Source organism: Chiloscyllium plagiosum, chromosome 10 (genome assembly GCF_004010195.1).
Source record: "Chiloscyllium plagiosum isolate BGI_BamShark_2017 chromosome 10, ASM401019v2, whole genome shotgun sequence".
NCBI classification, from domain to species: domain Eukaryota; kingdom Metazoa; phylum Chordata; class Chondrichthyes; order Orectolobiformes; family Hemiscylliidae; genus Chiloscyllium; species Chiloscyllium plagiosum.
In genome coordinates this window covers 86,686,864-86,706,487 of record NC_057719.1, presented here as the reverse complement: position 1 = coordinate 86,706,487, position 19,624 = coordinate 86,686,864, and the positions used below count along the sequence as shown (strand labels likewise).

Genomic DNA, 19,624 nt, shown 5'->3' with positions numbered 1-19,624 from the left:
AAGTGGATGAACTGTTCAACCTCCTCGTGGGAGCACGAGGCAGCGCCGATACAGTCATCGATGTAGCGGAGGAAAAGGTGGAGGGTGGTGCCAGTGTAGCTGCGGAAGATGGACTGTTCCACATATCCTACGAAGGGGCAGGCATAGCTGGGGACCATGCGGATGCCCATGGCTACTCCTTTGGTTTGGAGGAAGTGGGAGGATTGGAAAGAGAAGTTGTTCAGGGTGAGGACCAGTTCCGTCAGTCGAAGGAGGGTGTCGTTGGAAGGGTACTGGTTGGTACGGCGGGAAAGGAAGAAGCGGAGGGCTTTAAGTCCTTCGTGATGGGGGATGGAGGTGTACAGGGACTGGATGTCCATGGTGAAGATAAGGCGTTGGGGACCGGGGAAGCAAAAATCATGGAGGAGGTGGAGGGCGTGGGTGGTGTCCTGAACGTAGGTGGGGAGTTCTTGGACTAAGGGGGACAGGACCGTGTTGAGCTATGCAGAGAAGAGTTCGGTGGGGCAGGAGCAGGCTGAGACAATGGGTCGGCCGGGGCGGTCAGGTTTGTGGATTTTGGGCAGGAGGTAGAAACGGGCGGTGCGGGGTTGTGGGACTATGAGGTTGGAGGCGGTGGATGGGAGATCCCCTGAGGTGATGAGGTTCTGGATGGTCTGGGAGATGGTGGTGGGAGGTGGGGTCATGGTCAAGGGGGCAGTAGGAGGAGGTGTCCGCGAGCTGGCGTTTAGCCTCAGCGGTGTAAAGGTCGGTGCGCCAAACTACTACCGCGCCTCCCTCCAGTCCTGCACTGATCCAGATCCTCTATCTAAATTTGCCACCTATTGTCTAAAGATCTGTGTCCCTTTGCTCCTTGCCCATTCATGTATCTATGTAGATATATCTTAAATGACGCTATTTTTCCCACCCCTACTACCTCCGCTGGCAACATATTCCAGGCACCCATCACCCTCTGCGTAAAAAAAAGCTTTCCACATATCTCTCCCCTGAACTTTTTTCCCCCTCACACTTTGAACTCGTGATCCCTAGTAATTGAGTCCTCCACTCTGGGGGAAAAAGTTTTTTGCTATCCACCCTGTCTACACCTCTCATGATTTTGTAGGCCTCAATCAGGTCCCCCCTCAATTGTCTTCTTTCCCATGAAAATAATCCTAATCCACTCAACCTCTCCTCATAGCTAGCACCCTCTATACCAGGCAACATTTTGGTGAATTTCCTCTGCACCATCTCCAAAGCATTCACATCCTTTTGATAATGCGGCGACCAGAACTGTACGCGGTATTCCAGAACTGTGCACTGAACCAAAGTTTTAAATGACTGTAACATGACTTGCCAACTCTTGTACTCAATATCCCGTCTGATGAAGGAAAGCATGCCGTTTGCCTAGTTGGCCACTCTACTGACCTGCGTTGCCACTTTCAGGGAACAATGGACATGAACACCCAGATCTCTCTGTACATCAGTTTTCCCCAGGACTTTTCCGTTTACTGTATAGTTTGCTCTGGAATTGTATCTTTCAAAATGCATCACTTTGCATTTGTCCGGATTAAACTCCATTGCCATTTTTCTGCCCAACTCTCTATACTCTCTGACAATCAGCTTCACTCCACTAATCTTAATGTCATTTGCAAACTTGCTAATGAGGCAACCTATGCCTTCCTCCAAATCATGTATGTATTTCATTATATTTGCTGCTCATTAAGCTAACTGGTCTATAGTCCTGATGTAAGCTCTGACTTGAATGATTTAATACTGCTTCTATTCTCATGAAACATTCATTGTCTGCTGCATATTTCCAGCATTTTCAGTTTTTTTTTACAGTCCCCTGAACTCAATCGAACTCCCCTGGCTCAATTTCCTTTTCTGATTTTAAAAAATAAATTTATGATAGTGTCTCTGTTAACCATTTACCAGTTTATTTTTAAAATGTGTTGGTATTGTCCTGTTGAACCGTTGATTTTCACCCCTCTATGTTTCCTTAGTTTGTTCTCCCTTTGCTGTCTTAAATGATTACTTCTTTGATCCTTTCTTCTAATGCTTTGATAGTCTCCCTGAACATAGTAATATTTCTGCCATTTTGATGTGAAGTTTATCTTCTGGCCCTAATCCTATTCTTGATTTTTCTTTCATTTCTGTCGGAAGAATACTTCAATGTTCCTCGTCCTCCGTATGTGTTTCCATTTGCCTTGATTTAATTCCATAATTCATCTCCACTTCCTTACTACTTCAAATTAAATTTCCTAACCACTTCTATTTCCTTTTTGTCACCATTCGTGTCCCTGAAATTCAAGGTTGCAGGAAAGAGTTGAATTGAAGTAGTTCAGAAATCTTTAATTTTGCAGGGTTGGAGGCAGTTGCATAGGTTGGAAGGAACAAGATCAAGGAGGTAATTGAAAACCAGGATGAGAATTTTAAAATCTACTCACTGCTGAACTGGGAGCTAGCAGGTTAAAGAGCACAGAGGTGATGGGTGAATGAAACTTAATGTGAGCTAGTATAGTCAATTCTTCTGTAACGCGGTGGCTGCATTCTTGCGCAGTCCCACGTTTTAGAAAGATATGCTTTAGAAACAGTGCTTAAAGTCTTGGCGCTGTAATTACATTACAGCTGACACATGTTTTTAAAATTCATGCTGTAAAAGCAGTGTCCTCAATTCATCAATCACATTACAGCGAATTAGCTTTGACGAAATGTGAGTTATAACAGAATAACCTGTATGCAGGCATTATTAGAGTTTGAAAGAACTCAAGCTTAGAGGGTGTAGACTGGAAGGCTGACCAGGGAACATTGGAATAGTTCTGATGATAGCTTATAGAACAGAGATATTAACTCTGTTCCTCTCCACTCAGGCCTGCTGAGTATTTCTAGCATATTCTGTTTTTATTTAATAATTTTCAACATTTGATGTATTTGGCACCATTGGGTTGGTTGGGTTTGCAGTTGATATGATGTGGCTGTTGATAGTAGTTGAGCTGAGATTCGGATGGATGTAGGCAATGTCATCGAGCTGGATATGAGGCAATCTTCATGATAGGTGGAACACTGCATTGGAAGCTCACCAAGGGTCACAAAGGATGTGAAGGTTGTGAATGATCTTGTCCTGCATCAGACAAAGTGAGGGTTTGAGTCTGGTCAAGTCAAGAACAGTTTACTTAGGCCAAGAAGGGGTCCTTTACCATAGTCACAGCCAGATCAGATGTTATTTGTAACTTTGATCAGGGCAGTTTCATTACTGTGCCAGGAGAAGACACTTGATTGAGGTTTTCAGACATGGGAAAGATGGACATGGATTTTGGCATGCTTGTGGACTTTAGGAACACATAGGAGATTGGATATGAGATGACAGATTGCAAAGACGGGGGGGGGGTCTCGAATTATTTTTGGAGGCAGATGATGGCAGATTTGAGTGGAAGAAGAGAATGTCTTAGGATAGAAAACTTAAAACAAGATCAACTAACATGAGGGGCAAGAAGGGAATTGAATTATCAACAGTTTGGGGAATAGTTGGGGTTGGGCAAAACTGTAGGTAGGTGACATTGAAAGTTAAGACTTTGGGAGAGTTAAAAATCACACAACACCAGGTTATAGTCCAACAGGTTTAATTGGAAGCACTAGCTTTTGGAGCGCTGCTCCTTCATCAGGTCGTCGTGGAGTACACAATTGTAAGACACAGAATTTATAGCAAAAGTTTACAGTGTGATGTAACTGAAATTATACATTGAAACTACCTTGATTGTTTGTGAAGCCTCTCATCTGTTTGAATGACCATAATAGTTTCACTTCTTTTATATGTAACTCACAAAACTTTTTTTAAAAAAGTTACATTCTCAGGTTAACTGTAATGTTTAGACTGATTCTAATCTAAAAAGTGAGTTGACAGTCTTACATGGATTCATGTAGTTTTTGAGCAAAGTACAATGTAACTCTGCAGGTACAAATTCACCCCACAAACCCCATTTTTGTGTGTGTGTGTCTGGGTCTGGGGTGGAGGGTTGTGAGTGTCTGAGAGAGAATGTGTATATATATGTGTGAGTGCACACCCCCCCACCCCAGACAGACAGACAGACAGATGGAGGCGCGCCCGTACACTCTCTCCCACTCTCTCCCACTCTCTCCCACTCTCTCCCACTCTCTCCCACTCTCTCCCACTCTCTCCCACTCTCTCCCTGTCTGTCTCTGTCTCTCTCTCTTACAGACATACACACACACTCTCACATGCACCCTCTCACAGACTTAGAGACTTTACACTCACAGACACTGACAAACCCCCATCCCAGACACACACACACACATATATGTTTGTGGGGTGAATTTGTACTTGCAGAGTTACATTGTACTTTTGCTCAAAAACTGCATGACTCACTTGCTCAAAAACTGCATGACTCACTTTTTAGACTAGAATCAGTCTAAACATTATGGCACAGACAGGGAACACAGGGGACTAACACCTTCAACATCTCAACATCTTATTTGCGCTGACACCAATTGTTACAGTTAACCTGAGAGTGTAACTTTTTAAAAAAAACATTTTGTGATTTACACATGAAAGAAGTGAAACTATGATGGCCATTCTAACAGATGAGAGACTTATCAAACAATCAAGGTATTTTTCAATGTATAATTTCAGTTACATCACACTGTAAACTTTTGCTATAAATTCTGTGTCTTACAATTGTGTACACCACAATGATCTGATGAAGGAGCGGTGCTCTGAAAGCTAGTGCTTCCAATTAAACCTGTTAGACTATAACCTGGTGTTGTGTGATTTTTAACTTTGTACACCCCAGTCCAACACCGGCATCTCCAAATCATGACTTTGGGAGAGAACATGATTGGAACTTGGTGGATCAGGGAATTATGTTGTATGAATGCAAGAAATTTCCATGAGCCCTTTACACTTGTGTTGGAGGTGAGGGTGGTCAGGACAGAGAAGAGGGATTGAATAGAAAGGTTTACAGTGAGGAAGAGAGGCTACGGTTATTGTTATATTCTGTGATTCTGGAACAGTGGACACTTTGGGAGAGAGAGAGAACAGGACCGTATGGTGCATTATGTGATACAGCCAGATTTGATGATGAAAGTATAAATTACTTGTCCACTATCAATATTCAAATTCTGAAATTTAGAGGGTGGAGATGGGGGTTGTGTGGGAATGGGAAACAAAAAGGAGAGCGTACTGGTTTTAAAAAAAATATGAAATTGAAAAGATTACATCTTAGTGGGTGAGAGGGAAAGGAAAAGGTGGAACCAGACTTTCTTTGCCTGAATCCAGTTTGATTTTTGACTTGGGAGTGAGGAGTCACATGTTCCAGTCCTTGCTAATGAGCCTATGGATTTACCTTGTCCTGACCAGCTGTTCTGTTCATTGTCATTTCAGGGCATGATTCATCGAGATCTGAAACCTGTTAATATATTTTTGGATTCCAATGATCACGTGAAAATAGGAGATTTTGGCTTAGCCACAGATCATCTGGCTAATCCGGTAAGAAGTGACGAGAAAAGGAAGTAAACATTATGCATCTCACATGGATAGACTAAGATGGAAGCCCAGGTCTAGTTTAGACTGGTGCTGGAAAAGCACAGCAGGTTAGGCAGCATCCGAGGAGCAGGAAAATCAACGTTTCGGGCAAAAGCCCTTCATCAGGAGTGTTTTTACCTAAGATGGAAGCCCTTTTTGTGTACAATGCTTGGTGTGTTGCAGTTATGTCAGTGTTTGGGAATGATTATTGTTTGCTCTGTGTACGTTTTGAGGAATGTGCTTATCCTGCGTGTGCACACGATATTTATACTTTGTAATCAAGGAATTCTTTTTTCAGTTTTAAAATATTCAAATTCAGGACATCGAGGAGACTGAGCTTTCAAAATTACTTTGTAATCCCTTGCCAAATACCTGACAATTGCTTTTATTCCTCTGATAGATGTGAAACAGGTTTCATTGTCAATGTGTTGTCAGATTGTAAAAAAGCCCCTCATCAGGTGGGAGGGATCAGTTTCCCCCTCAACTGCCAGCTTTAGGAACTGATGACTAGGTTAGCTAAGAGATTTCTACGAGCTAAGACCTCCCACTTATTCTAGACTCTAATAATGTTCTTTTACTTACTAAACATAACACAAATACAAGTGAGGTACGTGGATTCTGTTTAAAAAAGCCATAGGATCTTCCAGTAAGCTGAACTAAGACATACAATAAAGATCGATCTCGGTATAGAGAACCTATGCTTAGTGACAACTTCTGGGTATTCGCATGTTGATCGCTTAAATAGGCATCACTCTAAAAGTCATGCTTCAATACAGAACTGTGGAAAATAATGTTTAGTTAGAGGAAACTGCTGTTGGCCAAATCAGCTCATTCTTTTCTGACTGATCAAGCTGCTGTTACCAATCTTCTCAACAATCCCCTCTTCATCCTCACTTTCTGGAAACTTTCCATACTTTTAGAGGATGTTTAAATTATCCATTTTGTTAGCTTTCCCAGAAACTTTGTTACTAATTTTTTATGTCTTTGGTGAAAAGATACTGACCTACTTCCCTTCTTGATTTTTCTAACCTTTGTAAAATTTGGGTTTTTGTGATAAGACCTGCCTCTGCTGCATTTTGTTCATTACCAATCAGTACATATAAACAAGGAATAAGGGTAGGTCACTTGACCCTTCAAATCTGCTCAGCCATTCAATAAAATCTGATTTGATCTTAACCTCAACTTTACGTTCCTGCATATCCCCGATAATCTGACATCTCCATGGTAACCAAGAATCTTAGCTGACTTGTAAGTGGAAAAGAGAACATGATGCCTAAACTTGTACTCCTGTGATTTTAGGAAGCACAGACAATGACAAAGAGATTTGTTAAGGTTGCTCCAGGAAACCTGTAGTGGTGAGAATCCAGACCAAGGAGACAATCTTAGAGCTAGACTATGCAGAAATAAAAGCAGGAAGCACTTAGTCACATAAAGGGTAGTGAAAATCTGGATTAGAATTCCCCAAAAGACTGTGGATGCTGGTTGAATTAAAATTTTCAAGAGTGCGATGCACAATTTGTACAAAGAACTGCAAATGCTGGAAATCTTTTTTTCTCCACAGATGCTGCCAAACTTGTTGAGTTTCTCCAGCAACTTCTGCTTTTTAGTTAGATACAGGTGCCAAGAGAGTAATCTCGTACTATGGGATGTTGATTTGTGGCCTCAACTAGATAAGCTGTGATCTCACTAAGTACTGGAGCAAATGGTCTACTCCTGCTTATAATTTGTATGTTTGCATGATAGTTTATTTACTTTTTTTTCCCTAGTGTGCCTATCTTCAGAAACCAAAAGCACAATTCTTGGTTTTAAAATATTCTTTCCCACAGGCAGGTGACAGACAGGAAACAGAAGGCAGTGGATCCATTCATTTGATCAAATCTGACCCAGCAGGTGAGGCTGTTTCCCGAATCAGGGTATGACTGTGTGACGTGGAGGTTGGGTTAAAACGGTTTATAGTCCAGCTCCTACATAATTAATTTAAGGATAGGATTCAGGTAGACCATGGAAAGGTCCAATTACTTGATGATTAGACTTGCAGGAAATTTTAATCCAATTGAACTAGGCTGTGTGGGCAAGTCACAGCCCTGCAAGGCCAGGTATTTGACCCCCAATATCAACCAAATAATGCTAATTTTGTTCATTTTGACATTTTGAGTGTGTCACTTATCTATTAGGTTGCCCCCTCAATATTTCCATTTGCCTGAGATGCATTTTAAAGTGTCAGTTTAATTGAGTTGGAAGTATTTTTGCCTCCTTGTATCTTGTGAATTCAAATTGTATTCCAAGATATGGGTGCATAATCTTAACATGAACCTTTTCAAAACAAAATATCATATCTTCATCGTTTTTGAATACGATGGTTGGTAATCTAGTTGACCCCTCTTTAAAGAGTATTGTGATATTGTTTACGTTGGGAGAAGTGATGACCAAGTGGTACTATCACTAGGCTTTTAATTCCGAGATCGAGGTAGTGTTCTGGAGACTCTAATTTGGATCCTGCCAAGGCAAAGGGTGGAATTTGACTTCAATAAAATCTGAAATTAAGTGTCTAATAATGACCATGAAACCAGTATTGATTATCGAGAAAGCTATATCTGGTTCACTAATGTCCTTTAGGAAAAGAAACTGCCATCCTTACCCAATCTGACCTACATCTGACCCCAGACCCACAGAAATGTGGTGGCTCTTAACTGCCTCTGGTCAATTAGGAATGGGCAAGAAATACTGGCCTAGCCAGCAGTGCCCACATCTCAAGAATGAATAAAATCATGTTGAGTAATTGTATGTTACTGAAAACCTAATGTGGAAATGAAGAGGTGTTTTACTGTCAGAATTGTTGCCCTTTAGGTCAAACCAAGTGGTTGTGTGTTCTGGTGGTTCACCACTGCTTAAAAAGCAAGATTTCCTCTGGTGTGAATAGTTCCTCATCCAATATCACCAAATAAGTCCAGAAAATTTACACATTCAAATAAAACATTCCAGATCTCATCTACAGGAAAAAGGATGGAATCCAAACGGTCCAAATCCTTCATTCAAGCTGTGAATCTCTGTTTGAGAGGTGACAGTTCCTGGGATCAATATGAGTCACTGAAGGTTACAGATCAGTTTTTGTTTCAATTACAGGGAATCTGACTGGAATGGTTGGCACTGCTTTGTACGTGAGCCCTGAAGTACAGGGTAACACGAAAGCCTCCTACAATCAGGTAATCTGTTGTGATTTTTTAATCATGAGCAAAAATAATAAATGCCAGACTTACATATTGGCACTGGTCAGCTGCTTGTCTACTTGTAAATCACTCATTCTTTAAGTATCATATCTGTAGTGCATCTCTGTTTATCATATAATCCTGAAGTGAAGACTCCTGTGGTGCCTCAGTAGTGTCCCTGCCTCTGAGTCAGGAGGCCCGGATTCAAGTCCCATCTGTTCCTGTGTGTCGTAACAGCTCTGAAAACATTGATTAGAAAATGTACATGGTGCTGAGGTATTTATTTTTAAGATCATAAATGTTTGCTATTTAACTGGTCCTGATGAGGTTAGTTTGACACACTGGTAACTGCTTGAATTGCTGCTGAGGTAAGTGTCACTGTCACCAGGAATGTTCACAGTGGAAAATCCTAAACCATCAATGTTTGATAAGTGGTGAAATTTCACTCCTTGAACTGTGTTTTGTTGCCGATGTGATCCCAGCTACTGATGAATTTTAAAAAAAATTGCATTATAGCAAATGTCTAGCGACAAGTTTATTTAAACCTGTCGTGAACCTGTTGGCTTCATACAACTATTAATTTTGAAAGAAAATCTGTGAATAAATGTTAAGATTTGCACTGTGTAATAAGTAGTGATGATAATTCCCTGCCTATGCCACTGCTTTATCGGCATCATATGTGACTACAAACGAAAATGTGTGCTTGTGTGTTACTTCATGAAACCATAGCTTATTTACTACCATTCTTCCAGAAAGTGGATCTGTTCAGTTTGGGAATTATTTTCTTTGAGATGTCATATCATCCCATGGACACAACATCTGAAAGGATATCTGTTCTCAGCAAATTACGTATGGTAAGTATTGGCACAGTGACCCTTAACAGAAATGTATTGGAATTCAATTCATAGTCATCATCAATAAATTCATTTCTGCCTCCGAGAAATAACTAAGTTGTGTTTTTAATTTCTGTATGTGTGTCCAAATTACAACGCTAGGTTGAGTGGCAGGAAATCTTGCCTGCCTCCATTATATGCAGTGCAGGAGCCAAAGGAATTGCACCATTTTAAATATTGTGAATTGTTTACGCTTAGTCTTTTTTTTAATCCTTGAGATTTTTTATGCTTTTCTATCGTAGAATCCCAACAATGTGGAAGCGGACTATTCGGCCCAACAAGTTTACACCGACCTTCCGAAGAGTATCCCACTCAGGCCCATTCCCTTACCCTATTACTCTACATTTCCCCTGACTAATGCATTCCCCTACACATCACTGAACACTATGGGCAATTTAACATGGCTAATTCACCTAACCTGCACATCTTTTTTACTTTTGGTCTCTAATTTTAATCGTTCCACCTTTGATGGTTGTGCCTTGAGCTGCCAAGGTCTTGAACTTCCTTTCTAAGCCTCTCTATCTCTATTTCCTCTAAGATACTGTTAAAAGCTACCTCTTTGACCAAGCCCCTAAGATGGTGATATGTGGCTTAGTCGAGACTGTGTTGCTGGAAAAGCACAGCAGATCATGCAGCATCAGAGAAGCAGGAGAATCGACATTTCAGGCCGGAGAAGTGCTCTGGCCCGAAACCTCGATTCTCTTGCTCATCTGATGCTGCCTGACCTGCTGTGCTTTTCCAGCAACGTACTCTCGACTCTGATCTCCAGCATCTTCAGACCTCACTTTCTCTTATGCGGCTTAGTGTCATACTTTATTTCTGAATGCTCTTGTGATGGACCTTGTGTCATTTTATTATATTGAGGGCCCTGTGTAAATGCAGTTTGTTGTTTTCTGATTGTTTTTGTGTACCAAAAACACACTTGGACAGTAATCCATTGAATGTGGAATTTTGAAACCTACGGATGCTTTGTGTAAATTTAGAAAATAGAACATTACAGTGCAGTACAGGCTCTTTGGCCCTCCTTGGTTTCACAGGTCGATACAACAATCTGAAGCCCATCTAACCTACACTATGATCCATATGTTTATCCAATGACCATTTAAATGGCCTTAAAGTTCACAAGTCTACTACTGTTGCAGGCAGTACGTTCCACACCCCTATTACCCACTGGATAAGGAAACTATCTCTGACATCTGTCCTATATCTATTGCCCCTCAATTTAAATCTATGTCCCCTCGTGCTAGCCATCGCCATCCTAGGAAAAAGGCTCTCACTGTCCACCCTATCTAACCCTCTGATGATCTTGTATGTCCCTATTAAGTCACCTCTTGATCACCTTCTCTCTAATGAAACTAGCCTCGAGTACACCAGCATTTCTTCATAAGACCTTCTCTCTATACCAGGCAACATCCTGGTAAACCTCCTCTGAATCCTTTTCAATGTTTCCACATCCTTCCTATAATGCGGTGACCAGAACTGTACGCAAAACTTAAATTGCATCCGCAAGAGAGTTTTGTATAGCTACAACATGACCTCGTGGCTCTGAAACTAGTACCTCTACCAATAAAAGCCAACACACCGTATGCCTTTTAACAGCCCTGTCAACCTGAGTGGCAGCTTTCAGGGATCTATGTACATGGACACAGAGCTCTCTCTGCTCATCCACGCTACCAAGAATCTTACCATCAGCTCAGTACTCTGCATTCCTATTACTCCTTCCAAAGTGAATCACCTCACACTTTTCGCATTAAACTCCATTTGCCATCTCTCAGCCAGCTCTGCAGCTTATGTGTTCCTCTGTAACCTGCAACATCCTTCAGCATGGTCCACAACTCCACCTACTTTAGTGTCATCCGCAAATTTACACTTGGCAGTGGACCCAAAACAGATCCTTGCAGTACACCTCTCACTAGTAACTGAAGTCCAGGATGAACGTTTCCTCATCAATCACCACTCTCTATCTTCTTTCAGCTAGCCAATTTCTGATCCAAACCGCTAAATCACCCTCAATCACATTTCTCCATATTTTATGCAATAGCCGACCATGGGGAACCTGATCAACCCTTTACTGAAATTCACATATACCACAGCAATCGCTTTACCGTCATCCACCTGTTTGGTCACCTTCCCAAAGAACTCAGTAATGCATGTGAGGCACGACTACTGCTCACAAAACCATTTTGACTATCCCTAATCAAATTATTCCTATCTCTTATAATCCTTTCCAGCACTTTACTCACATCCGAAGTAAGGCTCACTGGACAAAGATTTCTAGGGTTGTCTCTACTCCCCTTCTTGAACAAGGGGACAACAGTCTTCCAGTCTTCTGGCACTATTCCTGTAGACAATGACGACATAAAGATCCAAGCCAAAGGGCTCCGCAATATCCTCCCTGTCTTCCCAGAGAATCCTCGGATAGGAGTAGCTGTTCCTTGAATAAGCTCCATTTCTAATGCCCATTTCCTGCATTTTCTTTCCCCATCCTATGCATCCTAAATCTTGCCTAATCACATCAGAATTGTCTTTTTCCCAACTATAAATCTTGCCCTATGGTATCTACCTATCCCCTTTCCATTGCCAAAGTAAAGGTAACCAAATTGTGGTCACTATCACCCAAGTACTCCCCTACCTCCAAATCTAACACCTGGCTGGGTTCATTACCCAGTACCAAATTGAGTGTGGCCTCACCTCTTGTTGGCCCATCTACATACTGTGTTAGGAAGCCCTCCTGCACACATTGGACAAAAACTGACCCACACAAAGTACTCGGAACTATAGTATTTTCAGTCAATATTTGGAAAGCTAAAGTCCCCCATAATAACTATCCTGTTACTTTCGCTCCTATCCAGAATCATCCTTTAAATCCTTTCCTCTACATCTCTGGAATTTTTCAGAGGCCTATAGAAAACTCTCAACAAGGTGACCTCTCCTTTTCTGTATCCAACCTCAGTCCATAGTACCTCAGTAGACGAGTTCCTCAACAAACATTATTTGTGCCATGTAATACTATCCTTGACTAACAGTGTCACACCTCCCCCTCTTTTACTACCTTCCCTGTTCTTACTGAAACATCTAAACCCGAGAACCTGCAACAACCATTCCTGTCCCTGCTCGATCCATGTCTCCGAAAAGGCCACAACATCAAAGTCTCAGGTATCTTCCCATGCTGCAAGTTTAAATTAGATTAGATTAGATTCCCTACAGTATGGAAGCAGGCTCTTCAGCCCAACAAGTCTATACCAACCCTCCGATGAGTAACCCACTCAGACCCATTCCCCTACCTGATATTTACCCCTGACTAATGCACCTAATACTATGGGCAGTTTAGCATGGCCAACTGACCTGACCTGCACATCTTTGGATTGTGGGAGGAAACTGGAGCACCCGGAGGAAACCCATGCAGACACAGGGAGACTGTGCAAACTCCACACAGACAATTTCCCGAGGAAAGAATTGAACCTAGGTCCCTGGCACTGTTGGCAGCGGTGCTAACCACTGAGCCACCATGCTGCCCCTTCACCACCATGTTCTGGATGCTCCTGGTGTTGAAGTAGACACATCTCAAACCACTTTCCTGCCTGCCAGTATACTCCTGCAACCTTGAAACCTCATTTATGACCTCACTACTCTCAACCTCTTGTACACAGGAGCTACGATTCAGATTTCCATCCCCCTGCTGAATTGGTTTAAACCCTCCCAAAGAGCACTAGCAAATTTTCCCACAGGATGTTGGGTACCCCTCTGGTTCAGGTGTAGATGTCCCACCTACCCCAGAATGAGCCCCAATTATCCAGATATCTGAATCCCTCACTCCTGCACCATCCCTGTAGCCAACCCCTTTCTCGCCCAGCTCCAGGCCTTGACAGCACATGGTACAAGTAACAATCCAGAGATGATAACTCTGTTTGTTCTAGCACTAAGCTCCCTGAATTTCTGCCTAAAATCCCCATCCCTTTTCCTACCTATTTCACTGGTGCCTATGTGGGCCATGACTTTGGACTGCTCCCCCTCCCCCTTAAGGATCCCGAAAACACGATCCAAGACATCGTGAACCCTGACTCCTGGGAGGGAACACACCAACCGCGAGTCTCTCTCATTCTCACAGAATCTCCTATCTGTCCCCCTAACTATGGAGTCCCTGATGACGAATGCACTGCTCATCTTCTCTTCCCCTCCATTTCCCTTCTGAGCAACAGGGACAGTCTCTGTGCCAGAGACCTGTACTTCACATCTTACCCCTGGTAAGTCATCCCCCGCAACAGTATCCAAAGCTGTATACTTATTGAGGGGAATGGCCAGAACTGTCCCTGCACTTTCTGCCCGTTCCCTTTCTGTCCCCTGACTGCAACCCAGCTACCTTTTTCCTGTACCTGAAGTGTGACTATCTCCCTGTAACACTTCTCAATGTAGACTTTTTAAAAAAAAAAACTTTCAGATTTTTGGGTTTAATCAAAAACAGAAGCAATAGTGACGCATGTCAAATACATGTTAAAACATTTACCCAATCTCTCAATTGAAAACTGTGTTAAATTGTCTCTCATCCTAACGTTGATTGGTGCTCTTCTGAGGTTTGGGTTGACATCTGACGTGACAATGGTTTGGTGAATGTCAGAAAATGAAAGATAACCCATTACCTTGCACTAGCTTCTCTTTCCTCAGCACAATATTTGAAGCAAAAACATCATTGGCTCACACCCTAAACTTTACAGTCATGAGCATAGGGAACAAATGTTGGGAGCATTTGAATGTGAAAGAGAAAAGACAGTACAGTTTGATCCAATTGTGCCAATGTGCACAATTTGTGGATTGATTGGAATGTCAGGCTGTGGTGAGTAGTGGCGATGTGAGGGAACCTTGCATCGTTCTCTCACCTTGTGGCAGCTCAGAATAGCCCTGTGTAACCTTATTTGTTGCATTGGTGCACCTAGGGATGAAATATCACATACCTGATAGAGAAACACTGGAAGGAATTTTCTAATTGAAGTTACTTTTTCCTCTTGCAGCCAACAATTGAGTTTCCTGAAGATTTTGATGAAGAAAGATGTTCAAAACAGGTACAGTCTCTGGTTACTGCAGTTCCATGCGCGATTATGATTTAGAGAGTGTCTTTGGCTCGTAGATTGTAGAGCGGGCAGTTTTTATTTCCAGGAATGGAGCTAGAGTATTTCTAAAGCAGAAATTCACCATTTATCAGCAAAGTACTCCAACTCATTTTGTTGTGCCACTCAAAACAATTTTCTTGAGTTAGCAAAAGGCTAGGGTAAGGTACTTTTCAAACGGTTGTGCTCTGACATCCTGAAAGGAAAGGTTTCAGCAATGTGCAGTGTCAAGGTCAAAAATCATGACCAAAGTTAGGACATATGGAGTCAAATAACAAGGATTTGCATGGATTGAAATTTGACATGGAAAATAAGAAATAGAGAGTGGAAATAAAAGGTAGTTATTCAGATTGGAAGCAGGTTGAAAGCTGTGTTTTACAATTACTTGCTGGGGCCATTGTTAATGACAATTTGCATTAATGATTTGGATTCAGTACCATCAGTTTCACACAGTACAAACTTGTGTACATAGCTTATGCTGAGCTCGCCATCCATGGCCTTTGTAATCTGTTTGTGATAGTCAAGGTATCATCCAATTTGGCCCCTGACTTCAATTGCTCCACCATTGCCTTCAGCGGCCTCGGTGCTCAGCTCTTCAATTCCTCCCTACAGTTCCCAGCATGAAACCTTACTTATCTCCTTTAAGACATTCCTTTAAAACCTGCCTGTTTAAAGCAGTTTTGTTCATTTGACCTAATATATCCTTGTGTGGTTCCATGTCATATTTTATTTTATGATGCTGTTGTGAATGCTTTGGGATGTTTAATTACTTTGAAGATAATGTCAATAAAGAGGCAATGATCTAGTGGTATTATTGCTAGCCTATTAATCTAGAGATTCCAGTGATGATCAGAGGAGCTGGGTTAGATAATGGAATTCGGATTCAATTAAAATCTAGAATTGAGTCTAATAATGACCATGAAACCAGTGTCAATTGTCTGGAAAACCCCATCTGGTTCACAATTGTCCTTTAGGGAAGGAAACTGCAGTTCTTATGTGGTTTGGTGTATGTGAGATTCCAGAGCCACAGCAATGGCTCTGAACTGCTCTCTGGGCAATTCGGGATGGGCAATAAGTACTGGCCTGGCCAGTGATGCCCAAATCCTGTGAATGAATAAAAAAAGAATTAATACTGCAACATTTTTAGTTGGGCAGTTAAGTGACAAAATAACTTAAATGTACATAAATATGAACTGACGTTAAGTCGATACCTTAAAAAGTAAAGAAAAACCAATCTAAAAATCTATGGAGGCTGAAAAGCAAAGACTGAGAGAAACCTAAAAGAGGTCTGTAAAATTATCAATATGTTGGAAAAGCTAGATGTGGAGAAACCGTTTCCACTTGGAAGCTTTAAAAGTGTGGTCCATATTGACAAGGAATTTAGTAAAATAACGTAGAACATTACAGCGCAGTGCAGTTCCTTCGACCCTGGATGTTACGCCGACCTGTGGAACCAGTCTGGAAGACTTTGTAACCTACACTTCTATTTTCATCCATATGTTTATCCAATGGCCATTTAAATGCCCTTAAGGTTGGCAAGTCTACTACTGCTGCAGGCAGTGTGTTCCATGCCCTAATACTCTGAGTAAAGAAACTACCTCTGACATCTGTCCTATATCGCCCCTCAATTTATAACTATGTCCCCTCGTGCTAGCCATCACTATTCAAGGAAAAACGTTCTCGCTGTCCACCTTATCTAACCCTGTGATTATCTTATGCCTCAATTAAATCCCCCCATAACCTTTCCTCTCTAACGAAAACATCCTCAAGTCCCTCAGCCTTTTCACATAAAAACTTCCCTCCATACCAGGCAACATCCTAGTAAATCTCCTCTGCATCCTTTCCAAAGCTTCCACATTCTCCTTATAATGCAGTGACCCGAACTGTATGCAATACTACAAGTGTAGCTGATGGAAATGTGTTGCTGGAAAAGCACAGCAGGTCAGGCAGCATCTAGGGAACAGGAGAATCGACGTTTCGGGCATTAGCCCTTCTTCAGGAAGGGCTAATGCCCGAAACGTCGATTCTCCTGTTCCCTAGATGCTGCCTGACCTGCTGCGCTTTTCCAGCAACACATTTCCATCTCTCATCTCCAGCATCTGCAGACCTCACTTTCTCCTACAAGTGTAGCTGCACCAGAGTTTTGTACAGCTGCAGCATGACCTCGTGGCTCTGAAACCCAACCCCTCTTCCAATAAAAGCTAACAGCCCTATCTACCTGGTTGACAACTTTCAGGGATCGATGCACATGGACACCAAGATATCTCTGCTCATCTCCACTACCAAGAATTTTACCATTAACCCAGTACTCTTTATTCCTGTTGCTCCTTCCAAAGTGAATCACCTCACACTTTTTCGCATTAAACTCCATTTGCCACCTCTGCAGCTTATCTCTGTCCCTCTGTAACCTGCAACATATTTCAGCACTATCCACAACTCTATCGACCTTAGTGTCATCTGCAAATTTACTAACCCATCCTTCAATGCCCTTATCTAGGTCATTTATAAAAATAACAAACAGCAGTGGCCCCAAAACAGATTCTTGCGGTACACCACTAGTAAATGAACTCCAGGACGAACATTTCCCATCACTCACCACACTCTGTCTTCTTTCAGCTAGCCAATTTCTGATCCTAAACCGCTAAAACGTCCTCAATCACATTTCTCCATATTTTGTGCAATAGCCTACCATGGGGAACCTGATCAAACGCCTTATTGAAATTCACATACACCACTTCAGCTGCTTTACCCTCATCCACCTGTTTGGTCACCATCTCAAAGAACTCAGTAAGGTTTGTGAGGCACGACCTACTGTTCACAAAACTGTGTTGACTATCCCTAATCAACTTATTCCTCTCTAGATGATTATAAATCCTATATCTTATAACCTTTAGCAACACTTTACCCAAAGCTGAAGTAAGGCTCACCGGTCAATTTCCAGCGTTGTCTCTACTCCCCTTCTTGACCAAGGGAACAACATTTGCTATCCTCCAGTCTTATGGCACTATTCCTGTAGACAATGATGACATAAAGATCCAAGCCAAAGGCTCTGCAGTTTCCTCCCTGCCTTCCCAGAGAATCCTCTGATGAATCCCATCCGGCCCACAGGACTTATCTATTTTCACAGTTTCCAGAATTGCTAACAACTCATCCTTATGAACCTCAATCCTGTCTAGTCTAGTAGCCTGTTTCTCAGTAATCTCCTTGACACATTGTGTTTTTCCAGTAAAAAATACTGACAAAAAAATATTCATTTAGCGCTTCCCTTATCTCCTTGGACTCCACGCACAACTTCCCACTACTATCCTTGATTGGCCCATCTTTCTCTAGTCATGGTTTTATTCCTGATATACCTACAGAACACTTTTAGGGTTTTCCTTGATCCTACCTACCAATGACTTCTCATGTCCCCTCCTGGCTCCTCTTAGCCTAGACAGACCTAAAGAGATGGCTAACATGTAACTCTCAAGCACCCTAACTGAGCCTTCACGTTTCATCTGTATATAAACCTTTTTTCCTCTTGACAAGAGTTTGCACTTCTTTAGCAAGCCACGGCTCCCTCACTCAACCACTTCCTCCCTGTCTGACAGGTTACATACTTATTAAGGACACACTGTAGCTGTTCCTTGAATAACTCCACATTTCAATTGTGCCCATCCGCTGCAGTTTCCTTCCCCATCCTATGCATCCTTCATCTTGCCTAATTGTATCGTAATTGTGTTTCCCACAGCTGTAACTCTTGCCCTGCAGTATATACATAGCCCTTTTCATCACTAAGGTAAATGTAACTGAATAGTGATCACTATTACCAAAGTGCTCACCTACCTCCAAATCTAACACCTGACCAGGATCATTCTGCAGTACCAAATCCAATGTGGCCCCGCTCCTTGTTGGCTTGACTACAGGAAATCCTCCTGCACACATTGGACAAAAACTGACCCATCTAAACTACTCTAAGTATAGCATTTCCAGTCAATATTTGGAAAGTTAGTCCCCCATAACAACTACCCTGTTACTTTCGCTCCTGTCCAGAATTATCTTTGCTATCCTTTCCTCTACATCTCTGGAACTACTCGGAGACCGATAGAAAACTGCCAATAAGGTGACCTCCCCTTTCCTGTTTCGAACCTCAGTATCTCAGTAGACTAGTTCTCAAATGTTCTGCCACTATAATACTGTCCTTGACTAATAATGCCACACCTCCCCCTTTTACCATCTTCTGTGTTCTTACTGAAACATCTAAATCCCGGAACCGGCAACAACCATTCCTGTCCCTACTCTATCCATGTCTTTGAAATGGCTACAACATCGAAATCCCAGGTACCAACCCATGCTGCAAGTTCACCCACCTTATTCTGGATGCTCCTGGTGTTGAGGTTGACACACTTCAAACCGCCTTCCTGCTTGCTGGTGAGCTCTTGCGACCTTGCAACCTCATTTCTGACCTCACTACTCTCAACCTCCTGGACACTGAAGCTACAATTTAAGTTCCCATCCCCCTGCTGAATTGGTTTAAACTCTATCAAAGAGCATTAGCAACTCTCCCCCGCCCAGGATATTGGTACCCCACTGGTTCAGGTGTAGACCATCCTGTTTGTAGAGGTCCCACCTACCCAAGAACGAGCCCCAATTATCCAGGTATCTGAAACCCTCCCCTGTAGCCACATATTCAACTCCTCTCTCTCCCTATTCCTCACCTCACTAGCACGTGGCATGGGCAACAAACCAGAGATAAAAACAATGACTGCAGATGCTGGAAACCAGATTCTGGATTAGTGGTGCTGGAAGAGCACAGCATTTCAGGCAGCATCCAAGGAGCTTCGAAATCGACGTTTCGGGCAAAAGCCCTTCATCAGGAATAAAGGCAGTGAGCCTGAAGCGTGGAGAGATAAGCTAGAGGAGGGTGGG

At 42.3% G+C, this 19,624-nt stretch overlaps 1 protein-coding gene across 4 annotated transcripts in view; it reads left to right on the top strand.

Moving 5' to 3' along the window:
* The window catches only part of eif2ak4 (eukaryotic translation initiation factor 2 alpha kinase 4), a 121,196-nt gene that overhangs the window by 59,617 nt on the left and 41,955 nt on the right, over window positions 1–19,624 (top strand). For all 4 annotated transcript variants that reach the window (XM_043698267.1, XM_043698270.1, XM_043698269.1 and 1 more), the window contains 5 exons: window positions 5,375–5,479; window positions 7,342–7,405; window positions 8,639–8,718; window positions 9,474–9,575; window positions 14,621–14,671. In XM_043698267.1, the coding sequence (XP_043554202.1) occupies window positions 5,375–5,479; window positions 7,342–7,405; window positions 8,639–8,718; window positions 9,474–9,575; window positions 14,621–14,671 (402 nt within the window). The remainder of the gene's footprint in view (window positions 1–5,374; window positions 5,480–7,341; window positions 7,406–8,638; window positions 8,719–9,473; window positions 9,576–14,620; window positions 14,672–19,624) is intronic.